The 22318-nt window shown below is 38.0% G+C and overlaps 1 protein-coding gene across 1 annotated transcript in view; it reads right to left on the reverse strand.

Moving 5' to 3' along the window:
- Positions 1-681: 681 nt before the first annotated feature.
- MYO3B (myosin IIIB) overlaps positions 682-22318 on the reverse strand; it is a 186012-nt gene continuing 164375 nt past the window's right edge. Inside the window, exons 33-35 of the mRNA XM_032190017.1 lie at positions 2562-2668; positions 2141-2187; positions 682-828 (exon numbers count right to left, since the gene is read on the reverse strand). Coding sequence (XP_032045908.1) covers positions 693-828; positions 2141-2187; positions 2562-2668 — 290 coding nt within the window. The 3' untranslated portion in view covers positions 682-692. The remainder of the gene's footprint in view (positions 829-2140; positions 2188-2561; positions 2669-22318) is intronic.

The raw sequence follows: 22318 nt of genomic DNA on the forward strand, positions 1-22318 counted from the left end.
GGTTTCAGTCACAAAGGCTATATAAAGCAGTCTGTGCAATCAACTAATGTTAGCTTTAAAATTGTTTTGCTTCTTACATTTGAAATATTTTTCAAGTAAAACTTATGGTAAAGTAATATTTCATATGAAAAATATTTACGAGGTAAATTAAGACACACTTTTTATTTTAAATGATTTTACTCTGTTCATTTTTATAGTGTTAAAAGTCATACAATGCACAGAAAATTACAAAATACAGTGCTTTAATATCAATCTAATGAAATATTGAACATTTTCACTATGACCCCAAAAGATGGTTTTTAGTACAGCATTCTTTTAATCCAGATCAGTTCCTTGATCTTATTTTCCACACAGCAGTTGTGCCAGCACAACAGAAGGGATGGCACAGGGTGGAAACAGCAGCTGGGGGGAGCAGGGAAGAAGGGGCTGGAACTGCACAAAGTAACCTTGCTGCTAAAAAAACATGTTGATTAACAACAGCAACGTGTACAGGTAGTGTTGTTCCCCTTTACTGGAATTATTTATGGAAATACAATTTAATATCTGCAAAACCATGTATAAATTAGTGAAACGAAGTTGCTAACTGAAATTGTATTTTTAAATATATTATATAATCATGCACAAAGTTAATTAGAAGAGATTACCAGCATGAAAATACTCTTACCAGTATTAGTCAAAAAAGTGAGTGAAGCTCAGCTTTGAGCAAAAGACACTCCCCTTGGAGAAGAAGGAGATGTGGAACTGAGACAGCTGTCATCTTCAGGGATTGATTCAACAGCTGACAGTGATTTGTAATACTCATCCTCTCCATCAAGCACTTTGATTTGGCTTGAAAGAAAACAAACAACATTTATTAAGTTAAAAAATGAATTCTGTCAATATCTTCAGAAATTGAAACTTCTCTGTGGATGTGAGAATGAACACTGCTAAAAAAAAAAAAAAAGAAAAAAAAAGTCTGAGATGATTTGATCAGAAAGATGTAGTTTTTACATGTGCCGTTTACTTCGCTACTACTTTCTTATGATTATATTCTGAATGGTTCTAAGGATCAGTGAAAGGCAATGTAGTCCTTCTTCTATGTGTATAGAATGACAGACCAACTGTTTGCCTCCGATGGCCGTTTCATTTGAGCAATGTAGCTTTTTTGCCTATATATGTTCCATATATATGGTATGATTTTGGTAATGTATTTCAGCTGACAGTTTGCTGTGCATATGAACCAAAGATCACATCACCAGTTTTGGGGTAAAGCCCTACTGACATCAAGGGGCCTTCATTTTCCTGTGATGTTTGAATAGCACTGCAGTCCCATGTTAGTGATTTTGTTCCCTAAACAGGAAAACAGACTTTTTAGTCTAGGGGAGAGAAATCAAATAAATCAAATTTTGCTCAGTCATGTAACATTTTGGGCTTTAACCTTGACCCTCCTATTCATACGCTCATATTCAGAAGACCAATTTAAAAATGAGAAAATGATACAGAAAATTCTTGTAAACTTTTGGAGTAGATGCTTTTTGAAGACCCAGCATACACCGGTTCTCTCTGGTTCATGTGACCAGTCAGCGAAATGTTTTCAGAACTCTATAGTGGCCAGCTTGGCTTTTATGAATTGTTTTCAGTGATTTCTACCTATTGCCAGGAGGTAACTGTTCACGTGACAATGAAAAACTGGCTCGGTCCAATGGAGAAGCAGCAACTCCCTCTTGGGCTGGGTGGCATGTCTGTCAGCTCTTAAAATATGCTCCCCCAGGAAGGCATACCACTGTGAGCGTGGTGTTGCAAAGCTGGTAGGGCTTCTGTCCGTATTATAGGTTAGAGGACTTCAGTTTCAACACCTTTCATCTGGGACCATTCACTAGTACCAAATACATTTAAAAACATAAAGGTTTTCTTTTGTAGTCATAGTAGTACTCAGAGAAAGCTGGGGAACATATTTTGTTAGAATCAGTTCTAGTGTCTGCAGACAGCAGTACACACAAGTTTTACATTTGCTTCTGTAGAAAATGTCCAATGTCAATGCACAGAGATATGTTAATTGTTTATTTTTAGAAACCTCTCTAGAAAGTTTTGCATATTCTGTAATATCACAAAGGACTTCTTCTGTTTACAGTTGCTTAGAACTAAGAAGATAGATATTTACCCAAGTTTTCTTGGCTTCCTCTTGCTCCCTTGATATTCTAGAGTTCCCTGTGGAGAGGGCCAAGAACACACAGTCAAAGCAAAGCAGCAAGTCGTTAATTTTTAATTCAAAGTGATTTTGTGTTGAATGCAAGCAGATGCTGATAATATCAGAAGTCACAGCATAATTTTTTTGATCAAAGGGCTCAAGTGAGCCTGATGAAGCATGCATCTTGCTCGTCTTTGATAAACCACATCAATTATTCACCGTGAAGGCAGACATCCTGACATGAAAGCAACAGATAAAGAGCATAAGCACATGTTCAAGACGAGAGCAGAAGAACGTGGGGGTGGGGCTGGAGGGGCTGAAACAGGTATTAATAACAGAATTATTAACTGGAAACAAAGCCAGTAAAACAGCTTTATTGCCACTTTGAACTCACATTTAACTGGTTATAGTACATGTTGTCCTCAGGGCTATTCAGCATTTTGGGCTGCTGACATCGTCGACGAGGTGTTCTCAGCTTCTGTTCAAGACAGTTTTCTGAACCTACAGTAAGATAAGACAATTTAGTTTTAAGCTGTGCCAGGTGCTGTGAACATCTCAGCGTATTTTAGTCTGTAAACAGTCCTTTCTTCTGTCCTATTTGGTCCTGGATTTATTAGCAAGTCCTATTCAAAGCAAGCACACAGAAACTTGGGATCTTTGTTTTCTGTTTTGAAACTTAGTTCAAACACAAGTTTTTAGGCATAACTTCACTTTTACTTTTATAACATTTTTTAATTCTTCCATATATCTGTATCACACAGCTTCTTATTCCTTTCACTCTTTATCTTAGCATCTTCTGTTATCTGAGCAGGAAATTAGGTATATTGTGACCAGCTAGGGATATATCATTCAGCAGCAGCAAAAATGTTTTTCTATCATAGACAGCAATACAGCCCTTTGACTGATGAGACTTACTCTATTATCACCATTTTTATTATATAAAAAGACTACTTTTTGACATGGCTTTCTGTTTAATCAGAGAAATCAGACTGGTTTGGGATTACGCTTTCTTAATATAATTCGTGATGCACTGTAGAGTAAGAGTTGCTTGGAGTCATCTGGAAAGCAGAGTTTAAAGATGAAGGAAATATTTCAGAAGGGGAAGATTCTGAAAAGAAGTAACAGCCTTTTTATTTTGTCTTTTTTTTTTTTTTTTTTTTCATGTTAAAGAAGAAAGACATTATGGTGTGCTGTACTTTGTTTTACCAGGCATTTTCTGTGGCACATCCTGTGGATTATCAGAACAACTACTTTCAGGATAAAACAGAAGCACTATTTACTAAAAGACAGTATGGTGGGTAAGGAAAGGTCATTAATTTTTCCAATAATATTCCCAATGTCTTTGACTTTTCTGACATTTTCCTGTTAAAAATGACAGTATGAACAAAAAGAATTTTTTGTGGCACCAAAGGAAAAATATAAATCTTACCACATTTGCACTCCATACTGCATGGGAAACTTGCTCTGATCCAAAGGGACAGCACAAAGATCAAGTAGCACATGAGTTCCTTTACACACTTCAAAACTGAAGTCAATATGGCTTGTGTGGGTGCAGGACTCTAATCTAACAAATTCATTTTTAAGATCTGGCCTTAACAAACAGGTAACGTTAAAAAGGCGGGTTATCATACACACAGGTTCACAGTCTGTAACTATTGTCTTTTTCTGCAATTACTCAGTGAGGTAGAGGACATGCTTGAACTTGGGCTTTTTCAGCCAAATGACCGACAGTTCTAGGAGATTTTCCCTCTTTCACTGTACTTTCTGCACAGTGAAATCTGCAACGTAGTTTTTTTGCAGTGAGGGACTGCAGTGCCTGTATGGAGGGGAGCACTTGTTTTGTGCCAACCATCATCTTCCCTCACAACACCTGGGAGGGATGACAGGTTAAATGGCCATCAGGATACTGACTGGAGAGCTAAAATTAAAATCTATTTTATAGAGAAAAGTTAAATTTTTCTAGTAATACAAAATAAGCTTTAACTAATATTCTTGCGTTGCTGCTAAATATGATGCCCAAATCTTCAATGCTTTATACTTCTCAAATTCAGGAGACCTTTATATTTTTGCTCAAGAGATTGGCAGCTGAGCCTGAACCTTTGCTACATACCTGTATTGTATAAATCCAGACAAGGCAGAAGCTGTTCCGGAAAATACTGCATGAGAGTCTGGGGAAATTAGATGCCCAAATACCGCCTGTGTCTTTGGAAAGTATTTTTCTGTAATATTTAGATACGATATAGGTGAAATTTTCTTCTCTCTGAAATTTCTGAAAATTTTGCTAAAGACCTGCTGTTACTACAGTATATTCTATATATGCATGCTTTGAAAGTTATTCAGACTGATCTTAGAGCTTTCTGTCTCATCAAGACAGCAATTTTTGCAAGCGATGTCTTCAGTTGCAAGGCCGTATCAGTTTATTTTTACAGTAATGTAATTCATGAATAACGCTCCAAAAGTTGTGTTTTGTTTTTTTTTCAGTCTACCAAGAGGCCAGTATGAATAAAGACTCAGGCCCTCGCAGTTTGCCAAAAGTAAGTATACAGCACACAAGTATTTAGAAGTTTTCAAACAGCACTATAACATGATGAGGTACTCTTTCTTCCTTTTACCCAAAATGTTGTTGTGGCCTGATGTTATTTTTCAAAACATCTATGTGCATAGTCTTCATTTTTATAATGTCTTTTATTCATTAGGATTCTGAGACACTAATATTTTGTTCTAGCTTTTTATCCTGGCGCTTAATTATTTCTGTGTATTACATGGGTGGTCTGCAGCTTGTGTCCAAAGGAAATACCCATTCAGTGGGCCCATTTGTCTTAGTGTTTAGTAGCATACTACACGAACAGTACAAAATCTGGTAACATTTATCATAAACTACCATATCTGGAGAAAACTGTATTAACATGTGCTCAACACTCAGCAGTTGAACAGGCAGTTTAAATGGTGTTCTAAAATATTTAGCTTTGATGACAAACTTTAGGCCTCCAATAGGAAAAAAGTCACTTATTTTCATACTAATAGCAGCAGCATCACTATCATTAACAGGGTGTTGTTTGTGTTGCACCCGAATTGTGCCAAGAGCCTCTGGCATTCCCACACTCCTGGGCTTGCTACAAATTTAGAGACCAGATAAGAGAGTGCACACAGGCACTTCCTTCAGGCTGTCCTTTCGCACCAGTTTTGAAGTAAAATATTTGCCTCCCTTTGTCTGAAAGAAAACTTTTCTTCCAGGAAAGCAGAAATTCCTAATGTTATAGCTTCTTTATTGATAAATCTTTTACTGCAGTGAAGAAATAAAACAGAGTAGGTAAAATTCTTTCTGCCCAGTGCATTACATCAGCTGATCCAGCCAGCATAGGGTAGACTGAAGCTCTGGGTATCCTCCTCCTTTCCTCACTTGAACCCAGAGAGGCAGACACAAATGGGTGAGCAGGCTCTTGTGGATGTTTCCCTAAAGCTACCATAAAATTGATGTTGCTCACAGAGAAAGGAATTAGAAACTGGCAGATGGGTAAATCTGTGAGAGTACAAAGTATTTGTGAGTAAACAAATGGATTGGGTTTCTATTTACTTCTCTGTTATGACTACTGGTTATTCTTCTTGTTTTTCTGGTACATAAGAGCCCAAGTCAATATATCAGGACCTTGCAGTACTCAGACAGATTACAAAGACGCATGTTTTCAACTAAATGTAAAATCAAACATTTGAGTTACATTTTTCAGAATGGGGATTGTATAATGAGAAAATTACTTGGGAATCATCATGGATATTCAGGATATGAAGCAGACTGGGTGCAAAGCAGAAGGCTACTCAGCAGAAACAAGGAAACCATTTTATTGTTGGGTGCAGAATTATTTTAAAGAGGGGGCTGTAAACTGCAGAATGTTTTGAGAACAATTTGAGATCTAGAAAATCCACCTTACAGTGAGCAATTTAAAAAGTGTCCTATTTTGTTGTTTCAGAAGAAGGATAAGAGGAGTTTTGAAGCATTAAACACAATGACAGTGGAGGGCTTTTCACCTTTTTCCATGACATCTCTTGATTTGGAGATGATTATCACATTTTTTATGCCATATCTTATTTACATGACTTTTCTGTTTAAAAATACATCCTTTCAACAAACAGCTTTTTTTTTTTTTTTTTTTTTTTTTTTTTTTTTTTCCAGAGCTGCACAAGCTGATGAACAGTAAGATTTAACAAAAGTCTTCAAAATGTTCTTTAGCAATGACACAAAGACTTTTTCACCTAGTATTTGGGCCCTGACCAGTACTTACAAAACAGCATCTGAAAAAATGTTTCTTTCTAATGAATTCCCATGAGGGGCATGACTCAGAGAAAAATCTCATGTTAGTTGTCCTGTCTGTCCTGCTCATCTTGGTATTGAAAACTTGTAGACCGACACTGGGCATGCTTTTCAGAGGAAATGCAAATCACCAGATTGTGTTCTCCACAATCATGCTGGGATCTTCTTCAACTATTCATGATTAAGTTCTTATTCCAAAACCCCCTCGATGCTGATAACTTTGCCAAACACTGCTAATTTTTCCTATATGGTACATTTTGCAGAGACAATGGTGATGAGGCAGCTACAACTGCATTTGGAACTTGTAAAATCCACGGATGTGAGTCAGACTGATTTAAGGTTGGTGCAGCACAGGGAGGGCACTAAACTGGATGACGTCTTACTTTTAGCAAGGAATGCACTGAAGGGATCTTTGCCAACACATCAGTAATACAAAGCAGGCTGCATTGCTGACTCCCTTGGTGAAGGGCCTCCATCCACTACCACACATATTGAAGAGTGGAGCTGAGTACTCATTTTCCTTCTGAAGCCATTTATCCAAAGCAACTTTGGAAGGGATTAGTCTTTTATCTTTCTGTTACAGGTGAATACAAACATAACATTACAGAAAGGGCAGTCCTTCTCTAATTACTCAGATGCAGGAAGATACATTTTATGAGGAGAAAGGGCAGCCTGGTAAAGGAAAAGTAATGGGGCCATACTTCTTATTAAAAGAGTAAGCAAAAGCAAATAAAGTAGATAAATCAGTATGACCAAGAAAAATAGTAAGCATGTGTCTGATTTCCAATCTATAATATCAGATGAAACATGAAAGTGCAACCCTTAATTATAAGCAAATACTAGCACAGGCTCATGGGATCTCATCATAACATCTCAAGGTCTACATTCATGAAAATTTAAGCAATGTTTAAAATCATGTTAATTTGTTCTTTGTTTGTTTCTTTTCCTGCCAGTCTAATTTATTCCAAAAGACTTTGGTTCTCAAGCCTGGATATATTGATCATGCCTATGTAAAGCATTGTTATAGCCTGGGGAGAAGACTTTTGTGGAAAAAACTTGTCTTTGTTCTCCTTTGATAATTTATATGTATTTTGATGTTTTCAAGCTTTTCCAGTTTTGAATCATTTTTTAAGGCAGCAAGTTAACTTCACTTTTTCTCTTGAAGTCTTGGGCAAATACAGAAATGACCTCACAGACAATTATAATATGCATCCTCCTCCTGGACTGGATGCTAAGTGGGTAATTATGTGCAGCATGCTGATTTCAAGGAACAGTTATATTTTCTTTTGTGCCATATAAGTCTATTCAAGCAGAGGACTCGAGGGGCTAGTGATTCTGGCTCCCCTCATATCAGTGTTAAACGGGAGTGACTGAACGTCATTTATGCAGTAAAAAATGCTGTAAGTGAACTGGGCTTTGTGATCTTAATTACTTCAGCTTGATTTTTAAAGAAGAGAGATTTATAAAGGGCACATACTGCTGTCTGGCCATGAGCATTCATACAAACACGTTTTCTTCCTTTTCTCATCCCCATGATTCTCCACCACTTCCACAAATTTGCATCATACCATAAGTGCAACAGGGGAGGAAAATGAAAAACTTGCCCAGGAAGCAGAGTGAATACTCAGGCAGTTAGCCCCCACTGAGCTCCTCCTGCACCTGCCTGCCTGCCATACTAAAACCAGCCAATGTAGCACTTTCTTGCACACCCCTGTACTGAACTGCAGCCAGCCTGACTGTAGTATAAGCACGCACTAGGAGACACCAGACCCACATCACAGGGTATTTGTACTCTGCCTGTTAAATGCTACCTGTTACAAGTGTGTCAGAAACAAGGGCAGGATAACGGCTGCAACAGTCTTCCCAGACCAAGCGCTGTAGAATTATCTCGTAGCTTCACTCTTGGGACTAACGCAGTTATCAGGTCTATGCTGTACACTATAAGTATTAAATATACGCTATATTAAATATTACGGTAGTTCCCACACCAAAAAGATGCTGGAGGCTCATGGAAAATAAGCACTGCCTCTGGCAGACTTTAATCTCAATACAGGAGAAACCCGACAGACAACAATATGGGGTAGGAGAGAATAAAAAGTAGGACTACTTGGTGATTTAAGCAACTATGTCTCTGATATCTTTGTGGTTTTCCTTCTGAGGTCAGTGAAAGGGGAAAGAGAACACTACAGCAAGAAGAAACAGACAGGAAAAAGGTGGAAAATAAAACAATCGAGTAAGATACTGAGCAACTATGGAATAGAAGAAAAGGAAATAGCCATTAATGGTGCAGCAGTAGAACCTAACTAAGTTCTGGCATCAGAAGATTTGATTAATCTAAGAACATCAGGAGCCTGGAGACATATTGGCATATTTAATGGTATTAACAATTGTAATTCTCTCCAGGATACTTCGTGCTTACCCAGCAGTAACTTCAGTATGTTCCATAAGGCATCCATTCTGTTGGTATAGTGAGATTTGGTATGACTGGGAACCATTCTTGCCACCAAATTCCCTTACTCTTCCGCTACAGAAGAGTGTCCAAGAATATTTACAGGGGCTGGGGTTCTTCATGCCGCTAGTGACAAGCAAGCATGGAAAGAACAAATCAGATATTCTTTGATGACTTAGAAGGCCTCAGCCCTTGCTTACTCACAAAATATCTTACTAGAACTTCACTCAAGTGTTTCTAAGGGAAAAGAGTTTAATAATTTACATATATATATGTATACATACATTAAAATGCTTATAAAGAGAGATTAATTCTTAGCAAATCGTGCAATTCCCATGCACTCAAAGCTCTTACTTGGGTTCAGTAGGTAAGAATAATAAGCTAGATTTAATTATTTTCAGTGTCAAGTGCTTTGCAGTATAAGTTGATAGCTCCAAATGTAGTTACCAGATTCACTGAAAACAGAATCTGGAGGGGTAAAAAGTCCTATGACAGAAAGATTTAAAATAAAAAAAATCAAGCTTCATGATCACCTCAGATCCCCCACACAACTGTGGTGAACTAGAATTCTGTTTATTCAGATGGAGTGTGTTCATAGTGCCAAGAGCCATAGACTGCTAGGGAAATTAGTGTAGCCTCTTTGATGTCATGTGCATCCCAGAATCTGTAACACACTGCTAAAACTGTGAGCATAGCCTTTTGTTTATAACCCTAAACAGAACCATTTGAATACACACATTGAAAGAACTCATAACAGGAGCGATGCATTTTCTTCTACCCAGTGATTCATTACTTACGGCTTCGTTTTGGATACTGCAGTTCTATGCAAAGACATATGCTTTAGATCATAAAGCACACTAAGCAAATCATAAGTTCTTCAAGATGGTATGTAAAGGCTGTTTTTGCATCTGTTTGTTGCCAAAGACCCAGATGATACTGTAATTAGAACAACAAATATTTTATGTGAAATCAATCATTTAGCTGTCTCTGAACCCTGAAACAATGTCTTTTAGATACACTTTGTTGGGAAACAAGATCCATAAATAGTTAGAATCTTGGCTTTTGTTGTTTTTTCCCCTTCTGACACAATTCTGATCCTTCACTATTTGTCAGTTCTTTCAGTTTCTATTGTGAGTGACTTAACTATTGAGGGAAAAGGCAGAGATTAAACAAAGCATGCTGAAGAACTAACTGCCAGTGACTAACACGGATGAGATTCAAACGTGTCAGCAAACAGCGTGCTTCTACAAGTTTGGTCCTGGAGACATCCTCCTATACTCATTGAATATACACAATCTCTCATATGCCCAGCATGTAATAACATCCAATGGTGGGTTCCAGAGGTGAGGCAACTGGTCAACTAACCAGTCAAAGCCAAAGAGGTTTAAACAGACACAACTTTAACTTTAGGAAAAACAAAACAAAACAAAACAAAACATGCCAAACCATCCTGAATGACACAAGCTAGTTCTGGACAATGAAGAAAAGTTAACTGATGATTATTTTTCTTCTCCTTAAAGAAGACACAAGGCAGTTGTAGGAGCTGCTTTTCAGTTAGTTCTTTTCTGAAGAGACAGTTACTGATGAAAAACAGGACATTTCAGGTATGCTGGAATTACTACATATCACAGCATATTTCATGGTTTTAGCAGTGCTGCTTGATCCAGTAACCACCAGGTGATAAGAAATAGCTATCTCACTTTACCATGTGAAGTAAGTGATGCCTCTCTTGCTCTCTGAGTGATGTTGTAAACCAATATGAGTAACTGAAGAAATTCACAGGGGAAAAACCTACTGAAAACAATTAAATACAAAGAGATCATTTCTAGATCGGGAAATCCCTGAGCCACAAACCATGCTAGGCTGGGCAAATCTCTCTGCTTGTCCTACTTTTGTACTATATTCCACGCTTTTGCTCTTGGTTATTGTCAGAGAGAAAATTAGGCTAAACATACTTGGATTAGATTGGAAATACTCTGTTAGGTTTTTATTTGTGATGCTGCTAGCATTCAAACAACCAGGAAAGAAACCCACTCAAAATAAATCCACGCAGTCCAAATCCCCAAGAGACACCTGAACCTGAGGTTGAGGTAACACCTCACGAGATCCATACCAGAGTCTTCAATGCAAAGATGATTTCAAAGTTAACTTTAACCGCTCATGGCAGGAATGTAGTACGATGCATGCTTTTTCTATTGCACTGCACCAGATTAGCCTGAGCTTCTAGAAGGCAGAAGTAGAAATCCCACACAAAGAGAAATACAAAAGAAAGCCAGGCATTCTTGAATTCTCTGGATATGCTTATTTTCCCTTTCTGTAAGTGCTAGTACGAGGTACTAGTTTTGAAGGACAGACACCAGGAAACCTACACAGGCACTGTGCCCCCAAAGGGCTGCTATGGTACAAGCTTTTCCCATCAGCATTGTATCATAGTTGAGACTCAGTCTGTTGGTGCAGTTTATTTATTTAGTGAAGTTAAGAAAATAGGAATGGAAAGAACCTCAGGTATTTCTCATACCTCAGGAGGTATGAGAGATTTTCAAAATTGCTCAGTAACAAAAGATCCTTATAAATATCCTCAGAAATATAGCATCAACAATGGAAATATTTTTGTATAATACGACAATGGCTATTATTTCAAATAAGAATTAGGATGATGATTTAGTCATTCTGATTGATTAAATAGCTTTGGAAATGTTAAAATATCATGATAGGATCATCAATTTCAGAGATATTCTATAAAATACGGTTGGACTTGCTAATGCACAAGTTTTTAAACTGCATATTATGGATCTCTCAAGAGCTATCGTGTGCTAATATGCCTCAGAAAACTCACTGGACACTTGGCACTGGTTCATCTTGTGGATTCCAGCTAAGAAAAGCAAAGCATATGGGGAAAAAGATGAATCCAACATAAAAAGTAAACACTGTGATTAACTTTTAAAAATAAAAAGTCAAAACATTCAGTACATTAGAGACTAGTAACAAATCACAAATACCTTTCTAATACTGCTTCTCTACAAGGCCAATTGCTGAAGCTGCCAAAAATGCATCACACAAATATAGGGAGCTGGTCTCTGCAATCAAAAGTAGGGCAGGAGGCAATCTGTAAGTTCATAACTCTGTTAAAATTTTGCTCATAGTGGGCATGTGTTTCAGAGTTGCCGTCCTAGCATATAGTCTAGATGCTTTTAAAGGTAATTCCTCACCTTCTTCCAAACTGAAATAATAGCATTTTTATCCCATATCCTCAGAGATTAAGCCACTTGATTGACTTTGAATTCTGGACACACAGGAAATTTGTATTAATTTAGCATAATGATGAGGCGCAATAAAGGCTCTGTGGAACCACAACAGCATGGTCTCTAAGGTTTTGTTCGTTACAGAAACACAATTTGCATATCTGAAGGCTTGAAACCATGGGTCCATATTGATACAACTAGTATCTCAAATTTGAGTGTAGCAGATTCAGCATATATTTCAAAGAATAAATGGTAGAAGACCAAGATAAAACTCTCAGTAGATTTCTTCATTAAGAAAGTTTTTTTTTTTTTTTTTTTTTTTTTTTTTCCTGAATTCAAGGTAGTTGGCAGCAGTAACTTTTAAAGAAGTATTAAAGAAAGCTTGACTGAAAGCAAAAATACCACCAGTTAGGTATCTGCTTTCTAGTGTTGCTACAGGGACTTGGTCTGACATTTGTAAATGCTGGAAGTGAAGAAGGCATTGGCTGGATAAAGGGAACTAATGCCGCTGACCTATGTGTTACAGCGATCTATTCCTTTAAGGGGGTTTTAATTGCTACAGGGATTCCTAACATTAGACCTACGATTAGTGATGGCTCACAAGTGAACTATAAATCAAACTCAGGCCCGTAAATTCCTAGGAAGCATTCTGAAAGAGAAACTGAAGAACTATGATCTACCTATTCAGTCAATAACAAAGTTAGAAAGTAAGTAGGACTTGAGAAAACAAAACAAAACAAACAATGGTTTAGTGGGGACTGTTAGTGTTAGGTCAGAGGTTGGACTCGATGATCTTGAGGTCTCTTCCAACCTAGAAATTCTGTGATTCTGTGTGAACAACAACCACCACCCTTCAGGCTTTAAAGACATCTGTGTACTATGTGAAACAGCACCTAGGATTTTTTCTCCTTCCAAATCTAAATCAGTAACCATTTACTGGTAACTTAAGCTATGAATCTATGCTATGGTAGAATGCTAGACACATTTAAAAACAAGAAGTCATTATGTCAAGACTTTGAAGCAGTGAGGTGTAGTTCATTAACTTGTACCCAGAAAAGGCAGGTGGGAGCTTCCAGTAATATGAAAGCACTTTCAGAAAACAGAAAAGAGGTTTAAAGAATACTGAGGGAGCTCTATGCAGAGTTTCAACACTGGGATGTTCAATTCCGCTAAAGCAATTTAAGGCCGTATATTTCATGATACTCAGCCACACCAACTGCAGTAAGAGAGGGGAGTGAACACAACGTGTCCGCACTTTTCATCCAGTGCTACCTGAAAGCATTTAAAAGAAACTTTGGCAAAAAACTTCAGCTCATAGGAGCAGAGGAAGACATACACGTGTGCATATACAAACAGAGCGAGTTGACTTTCTGATAGTACAGTGACTTGCTTATGTGACAATATGTTTTGTTCTGAAATTACATTTCTTGACAGGGCACAGCTTGCTGTAGTATGTCAGCTCACTGTAATATATTCCCCTCTGAACACAGCCGTTGTACTTGATTATCGCTTATTTTAAATTGGTAAATTCTACAGAATTAGTTGGAGTTTTGATTTTTCTCATAAATATATGTCTAGTTCTGGTGACTTTGGTGACATTTTACTTCTCCGAGCATAATAAACCCTTCTTTACCAAAGTGAATGGTGATTTTAGGGTTCAAACTGAAGTACTAGAAAGGTGGCTTTTTAAAATGTTACAGCTTACCCATTCTAGAAAAAAAGGCTCCTTCATGGTGTCTCAGTACAGATACACATAGTTTTTTGTCACCCCAGAAAATACAGACCAAGTGATTTCAGGAATTTATTTGGGAAGTAAATTTGGGTATGTTTTCCATCCCCTAACTACTTGATTTTTTTTCAGTCCCTTTCTTATAATTCTGTACTACATTCTTGGCTAGTAATAGAGTAATATATCCCTAATGAATAGCTCGATATACAGTAACATCAAATTCTGTTTGTGTCCTGACCCTGTACTTGGGTTTGCTCATACTTTAGCAAGCAAAGTTTGAATTAACACTTTACTAGTTACGGCGCAATAATGCCTTGTATGAATGGCCTACAAAGGACCACAAAGAGCTGCAACATGAATAAACTAGCACATTGCAAACGTACCTGTGGCTGTGCAATGCCACTTCTCATTTGTCTGTCATTTGTACCTGAGCAGTACGACCATACTTTCTTCTATAACATATCCTGCTTCTCAGTAGGACTAATTAGCTTACGCACAGCACTGCACTCATCCAGCTATACTGCCTCCAGGGTCTGATTCACAACTAGCTTGAGCAGCTTTGCAAAGTACTGGCATGCACAGTGTCAATATACCACATGCTTATAGTATGGCTTATTTTATATTAACTTTCCCATGGAGACAAAACCTAAAAATCTGCTTTAACTCTTTGAACAGGTTCATTGAAGTCTGCTGTTGAAGTAATGCTACAACAATAATGACAATATCCTGTCCCCAGCAGAAAGGCTCGTGTCCTGAAAATGCTAACACTGATGCACATGTCCACCACTAGAATCAGTTCCTCTGAAGTGAGCCCCAGTAAGAAGCATATGAATACAAGGGAAAAAATGGAAAGTACCACAAAATCACACTGATAATAATAATATAGAGAAATATGATTAAAATGGAACTCTATAATAGAATTTTAAACTGACCCCTTTAGAAAGGGCTGTCTTAATTATTTTGATTATTAAAAAGCCCTATGAAGTAAAAAGTTAGGGGCAGAGAGACATAAGAATTCCTTTTCATTTGTAGAAGATATAATAAATTTAAAAATTCCAGCACTCTTTCTACCAACACAATACTTGAATTAACTCATGAAGCAGTTTAAACTCAGTGATAATTTAGTCATTCGCTTTCTACAAATGCTCAAAAACATGTAGGAGTATTTAGGCTAATCTCTGATGAAAATTCCTTATATTATATTCTTCAATAAAATAAGCACAAGAATAACTTTTGGTTTCATGGGAAGTATCATTTCCACATGTAGCTGATCGGCATTGTCTAAATTAAATGAATATGAAGCTGGTGGATGGACAGAGGCAAACTGAAGATAATCAGCAAAATTTATGTTTTCCAACAAGGTACAACACACAAATCACTTCAAAGAACCCCTACAAAATTATAATTTAAAAAAAAAATCGCAATATAGCGAAAAGCAAAGAAATATGACTTGTGGACTGTAAGTTATAGTTCATTGTTTGCTTTCACAAGGTAGAATGGCAGGAAATTATCTCCCTCTCGTCACGCATTTCATTTTTGATTAGGTGATTTTGCATTATTTGTAACTTCAAAAAGCAGCCACAAAAATATGAGGTGCCAAAGACATTTTTTTGTTCTCTGAAGATGCAATTTTCTAGAATAAAACTGTCTATAACACCACGTACTGCAAAACAAGATTTTCAGTTTTTACTGCAGTCACTTATGCCAGCAATCTACATGAAGTCAATGCATTATGCATAATGCATAATGATAGGACCAATTGTCTTTAAAATAAAAGTTATTATTTAAAGACATATTTTTACTACTATCAACCAATAACACACATTTGTTTGAAACGGATTATTGTTCTGTCAACATTATGTTCATTATATGTCACCATTTTGTTCAGAAGAATCCATAATACAAAAAGGGCTGGATTATTTATACAGAATCATGTATCTTTCTTTTTATTGCTACAATATATAGTAGAGGTTACACTTATGCTTTTTTTTTTTTTTAGCTTTTTTTTTTTTTTTTTTTTTCATTCTGTATCTCTGCTGTTAGGATTTCACTTGGACAGTTTATGCAGAGATAGCCAGCTGGTCAAAGAGGTGCTTCTCCTGTCATATTTAGCCTTGGGACCCCAAGGTAGGCTCCAAGCAGGCAGGCTGCACAGAGAGAAGGAGCCTGTACCACTTACCACTTGACAGTGCCAGCAAAGGACTAACGTCCTCACCACACCTGTCCTTTCTATTTATCTCACTCCTGCTGATATACAGGACTACGATATCTGTCTGTTCATATAGAGAACTTGCAACATCAGCCTTGAGAGGAATGAATTTCCCAGTCATCTCTGCTGAAGTGTTAAATTCAGATGTCTAACGATGATATTTTAAACTTCATCGTTACTTCTGTCACTGGAGCTCAACACCCACAGGTGAAGGATAGTGAGTTAGTTACCTTATGAAGAGCTGCATGATTTATTGCTCATTTTACGCAAGAAACAGTTGCAGCCTGTGCCACTACGCAAGGAAGACATGAGTCCTCATCACTAGCTGTGAATCTGGGCCCACAGAAAGGAGACTGAGCCCATCAGAGTTCATCCTTGTGATGAACACTGTGGTAGGAGAGGGATCAAGGGGAACAATGAGGTGAAAGAGCACACCTAGTTACCTTTTCAAGTTTGATTTGTGAATGCAGAAAATAGTGAGAAGTAAATGTTTTATGTGCTGTCACGAATCACTTAACTGAAGAAGAGCAAAATCTTGTACTTCATGTAAAACCATAGGGACCAAAACAGTAATCCTGCCTGCAACTGGATTTTTCTTCTACTTTTAAAGAACGTTGGGTATTTTTGTTTGGAGTTACTCATGTTTAAAGAGAGACCTGTATAGTAACACTACATGACACGCTGAGCTGCGTGTTGCAGCATGTGATGCTGGTTTTCACCTTTCAGACAGCGTAACAGTTCTCATTCACTGGGTATAGCTTACGGCAGCCTGGGGATAAGAAGTGCTCTGTTGCTGCCAAGTGTAACTAAGATGGCATCCAGCCGTATTTCTAACATTTACTAAAGACCCAAACTATGGCAATTTAACTTGGTATCCATAAGAAAAATGTAATTATTGTCCATACTCAACAAGAAGTCAGTTAGTGACACCACAAGTGGTTTTTTAAATGGTATCCAAAAGTCTCTTCTAAATTACTGGCATTTGAACATGAGAAACTATTACAGTAGAGTACAAAGTCAATAAAACGATCTCACTAGACTTGGCAACAAGCATAAGCAGTTTTATCTTTAAAAATAGCCTAATGCTTAGTAGTATAACCTCCAAATTAAGTTTAATGGGTGAAAATGATTAAAGATTTCTGCAAGGTGTTCCTGCTTCTTGGCCATTAGCATGTCACATCAGGATAATTTAAATCTCCTTTCAGTTCTGCGTACTTGAGATCACAGCTCTCCTTATTTTGAAAGGGGAGGGATTTCTACCTCTGTAGAAGAGAAGCATTCCAGTCAAAACTCTTCAGCAAGTGCTGTGGCCGGACAACTGTAACTGCACCCGAGTTAGAAGTTAGTCAGGCTTCTTTCTTATTCATTTATTTCTTTGCTAATACTGGAATTTTAGAGCAACAGAAACTTTTTTTGTGAATTCAGGTCATATTAGCTAACAGTTTCAGCTGAAATTACATGAAAAAACTTCAGAGATGTTGAAACAATTCATTCTGGCATCTCAAAAACAAAACATTCTGATTTTGTCACAAGGGGACTCCCTTCCCAAAACAGAGGAGGTAGTGCTGCCACCCCTGATATCTAAAAACTCAGTGATTAGGCCATGTTCTTAGGTTGTGAAAGATGCAGCTTCAAACACCTCCTTTAACAGATTTGGTACAGGGACTTGAACCCAAACATCAGGCTTCTCAGGAGAGTAACCTAACTGCTGGGCTAGAAAATATTCTTAGGTAGGTTTTTCTCAGCCTCATTTGTTGAAAGTGTCCCACTTTGCATAAAGTACTTAAATATTCATTGAAACGGAGATTGAAAGCCAGGTGCTGGCCTGCTTTTCCTCTGACTGCTCAAATTACCACAATCTTAAGTCATTCACATGCTCTCTGTTTCTGTGGCCTACTTACAATTTAGTGTACATTCCACCAATGGGAGAAAGGCGAGAAAGAAAAATGCTTTCTTCTCCAAACTTCTACATCTGCCTTCGGCATAGCCCAGGCCAGTAAAACTACGGATTGGTCAAAGTTTTGTAACTTACCTTCAGAAGGACAGTAGCATGGAAGGTAAGAAATCATCATTTTCCAACACATAAAGTAGTTAAAAATAAAGCAGTTAAATGACAAGAAACACTATTATTTAAAGGAGAAAGAAGTGAGACATCTGCATCTATTTGTATCCAGTGTTTATCCCTATTGGCACAATTAATAAAAGCTATGCATAAATCACATGAAGTTCATTAAATCCACTGGCTCCAGCTGCCGACTAATTGGTAAATACATACTTGATAAAAATGTAAAATGAATGCCAACTCCACATTTTAAAACTGGTTTCTAGTTAAGATGTCTCTGCTTCCCAGTTGCCTTTCCAACAGAGCTTGATTTTCATGGTTATTGGTCTTAGAGAAACAATGGTGCTGAGAACTGTGCCAAAACATCTTCGGCTCTAGAGGAAAACAAAAAGGCAGCTCTGTTGAGCTTACCGAGACCGAAGAGCTAGCTATTCTGTGTCCAGATTAATTTTCTGATGTAGCAGTGTGTCTAAGGCCTGCTGAAGTCAGCTGCGAATATTTCAGCAGAATCTTTCAGGCAGTTCAAATCCTTTGCGAATGTCGCCTTTAGCACTTACTTCTGCAATGTTGCACTCAACTAGTGCTACATGAAGGTGTCATTGCTCAATGAAACTTTGAGTGAGTTAAATCTGGCAAACTGTATTAGATTACAATTTGAGTAACTATACAGGCCTGTGCCTGGAGCAGACAGAGTCTGACACTGCTGGAATTACACACAAATGAAAACTACTTATGAAAAAATTGATGGCTGCGTGACTGGCTGTGTCTGGAGCCATCTACCTCAATGCATCCCTCCGTGCATCTCCACTCTCAGGCAGTGTGAATGAAGCCTTTGTACCCCTCAGCCCACTATACCCTGCTTTCAGAGGAGCCATGAGGAAAAGAGGCCAGCATCCAGCTAGCCACAGATTTTTTTAGATAGGGAGCTCAGCAAAAGGCTTTAATACTTAAAATGTCTTTTAACAGATCTGTGGAAAGCCCCATCTGAAGGGTCTCTTCTTGCCACCATCACTGATGGCTCTGATTGTGGAAGGCCTGCCTGACATCAAACAATCCCAGATGCAGAGGGGCCTTGGGAGCTAGCCCAGCGCTTTGTCTGGGCCCAACCTCAAGTTTTCTGTATTTACATTTTTTTCCAAAACATGATTTAGAACAGATGTTACTGGACACCAAAGCTCTCCTCCAGGGTTCGGGCAGAAAAATCACAGCAGAAGAGGGAGATACAGAGCTGCTCAAGTTATATTACAAGGGGATATTGATCTGTACTGCAAAGAGGGGGCAAATTCTGTTCATCTCCAACTTCAGTTTAATTAGACCCATGTGCAAACATCCTTGCTGGCTTCCTTCTAGTAAGGCTCAAGCAAAACGCTTGGTTTGATTGTGAACAGGCTTATAACCAAGTGGACTATTTTCGGTTAGGGATGGTTTAGGACCATCTCTGCTTGTATTCTCTGTCCCTGACACTGACTTTGACAGTGCCTGAACAACATATTCAAAGCACTTGCCTCAAACCACACTTATGGTGTGCATGTTTAAAACAAAGGATGAAATAATGTTGACAAACAGTATTACGAAATTGATACAGCTTTAATAGTGGCTTAAAGAAAGAAATGGGAATAAGAAACTCCCTTCTTCTCTAGACAATGGGTGGTGAAATGAGCTGTCCGCAATGGAGGGAAAAAGCTCAAAAAGAAACATTTGGAAACAATACAATGACATATGGTCCCATATGCTGAATCTATAATGCTTCCTAATTCCTTCAGGGTAAAATTCACCCTTTTCCTGAACAAATTCCAAGTAGCTGGGATTTGCCTATGAGGACTAAAGGAGAGAATAAAATTTGACCTCTATACGCATACAGACAAGACACATGGCTGTGAAGCAGCTTCTCTGCAATTGCCATCTTACCCACTGATTGAAGCACCACTCAAATTCTTTTCACCCTTTTGTGGGTATTTATAATTGCTGATGCACAGGCTCATGTGCATCATGAATGCTTCCCCTGTAAAGTGCTCCCCAGTGCAGAGGATGTGCTCAGCTTTCTGAATCAAGGTGGTACAATAGATTAGCTGGAGTTGCTTTAAAATCTTATACAGAAAGCTGCATGTCAGTGCCAATAAGGCATGCTCATGACACTGTTTTGAATGAGTTTTGTCCTGGGTATTATCTGAGCTGACTCTGAGGTTCTACTTTGGTACTTTAGCTGCCCAACTGGCTCAGCTCAAGAATGGTGTACCAAGAAAGCTGATCTACAGCAAATATGGGAGCCTAGCGAGAAGACCTCTAAACATGAGGTACTGCATAACCCAGGCTTTGAGAAGGATTTTTTACTACATTAAGATGGCTCTTCAGACAGAGTTGAAGCTGTTGGGAGAGTGAGCACCTTACCTTACAAGCAAATTCCTATGGAATTAGTTTCTACTCTATAAGGAGCATCTTCTAAAACTAGCTCTACTCATTTGGGTTCAACTCTAGGTAGGAGAATTCCATTAGCTTTTTTTATTTTTCTTCTGTAAGGCAGTTATGAAACAGTCCTGGAGATGGATATGATGGGGGATTTAGATCTCTGATTCCCCCACTAAAAACAGCTAAGACCTTTTGAGCCCGTATGCAGATTAAGAAGTATTTGACTCAGTTTCTCCACCTGAAGGACAGGGACAAAGGCTATATGGACAAAAACTAAAAAATACAAGGAAGGATGCAGAGAAAGTTTAGGTCCAGAACAACTATAAACTCCCAGAATAAACTTCTGCCAAATAAGTTCCTAGAAGGCCCTAAGCTTACCTTAATGCTGAGTTTTAATACTTGAGATAGAGCCAACAGTACATTGTAAACATACCTACACAGGTACTATACATGCTATGCTACATGAATGAAAAGATTCTTTGGGAAATTCTCCTATCCTGAAGAGGAGAAATTATTATCCCTCTTCCAAATTAAAACAACCAGTTACCACTTGCCCTGCCCTGGTTCTGAAAAGGGCAATGGAGGCTTCTCCTTGGCTACTAGACACCTTTTGAAAGCTAAACCAAGATGTGGCTGAGAACTGAATGGTATGGGGAGGGAAGGAACATTAAGTCCTGTATTTTTATCTCCAGAACTACTCATTCTGATAGTTATTTGCCCCTGTCTCTTTGGTTCTTGTCTTTGCAGGTCAAAACACTTAGGGTCAGGCACTATCTCTGTTTATTTGGTGTGCATGACACCTCTATCAGAACATGAATCAGCATGAGTAGTGTGTCAGCCCATGTTGATGATAAGAGTGACGCCTGCCAGTCTCCCCCCCGGTGGGGGAGACATTAACACTACTATTTATTTATTTATTTTTTTAAGAAGAAAAAAACAAAACAAATGTGAACTTGACACTCTCACTAGACCATCACTAGTGCTTGGAAAAGTCATCTCTCTTCTCATTTAATATTTAGAAATACTTAAGAGTTTGAGGAAAATATTTTCATGGAATGTTTGATGTAAAAATGCTTGAAGGCAGATAGATTTTTTCAGTTAACATTTCAAAATTGCTTCAAGACTGGATGAAGGATCTGATGAAATGCTTCTATGTTTTAATTTTCCAGATGGAAAATGAAACTCTATTTAATATTTAAAAGGTCTTTTACAAAATACACAGAACTATTTAACACTACCTGGGTTATTCTGCAGGAAAGGGAATGGAAACAAACATGCCTGAATATAAGTCCCAGCAGCCACTCTGCAGTTCATTCACCAGAAGACTTTGGTGAACACAATTACATCCTTCCAAAGGATGTCCTTCCTCACAGAAAGCACAGAGCCAACAGATTCTTGTCAAATAATCTGAATAATGATTGGGAAAAAGAAGGATCAACTCACCCATGACAAAGCTCATCTTCTAGATGGCCTGAGGCTGGTACTTGTCTGAAAATACCCTTAGATTGACTGCAAAGCAGCACAGTGTACAATTACTGCACCTACCTCATATTTCCTGGAAGAGGACAAGAAGCAGATAGGTCTACATCCCTTATAGACCTATAAGGTCCATATCACTTATCATCTGGCTGATTGACTAAGTTGTCTTTACATGCAGCTGGGAATGTTTTATATCAATCTCCTTCACATTCTTTCTTTAGTGACTGCCCTTTTTGTCTACTTAATTTCCTCTTGCATTAAGAGGGCAG

The sequence above is a fragment of the Aythya fuligula genome, chromosome 6, assembly GCF_009819795.1.
Source record: "Aythya fuligula isolate bAytFul2 chromosome 6, bAytFul2.pri, whole genome shotgun sequence".
NCBI classification, from domain to species: Eukaryota; Metazoa; Chordata; class Aves; order Anseriformes; family Anatidae; genus Aythya; species Aythya fuligula.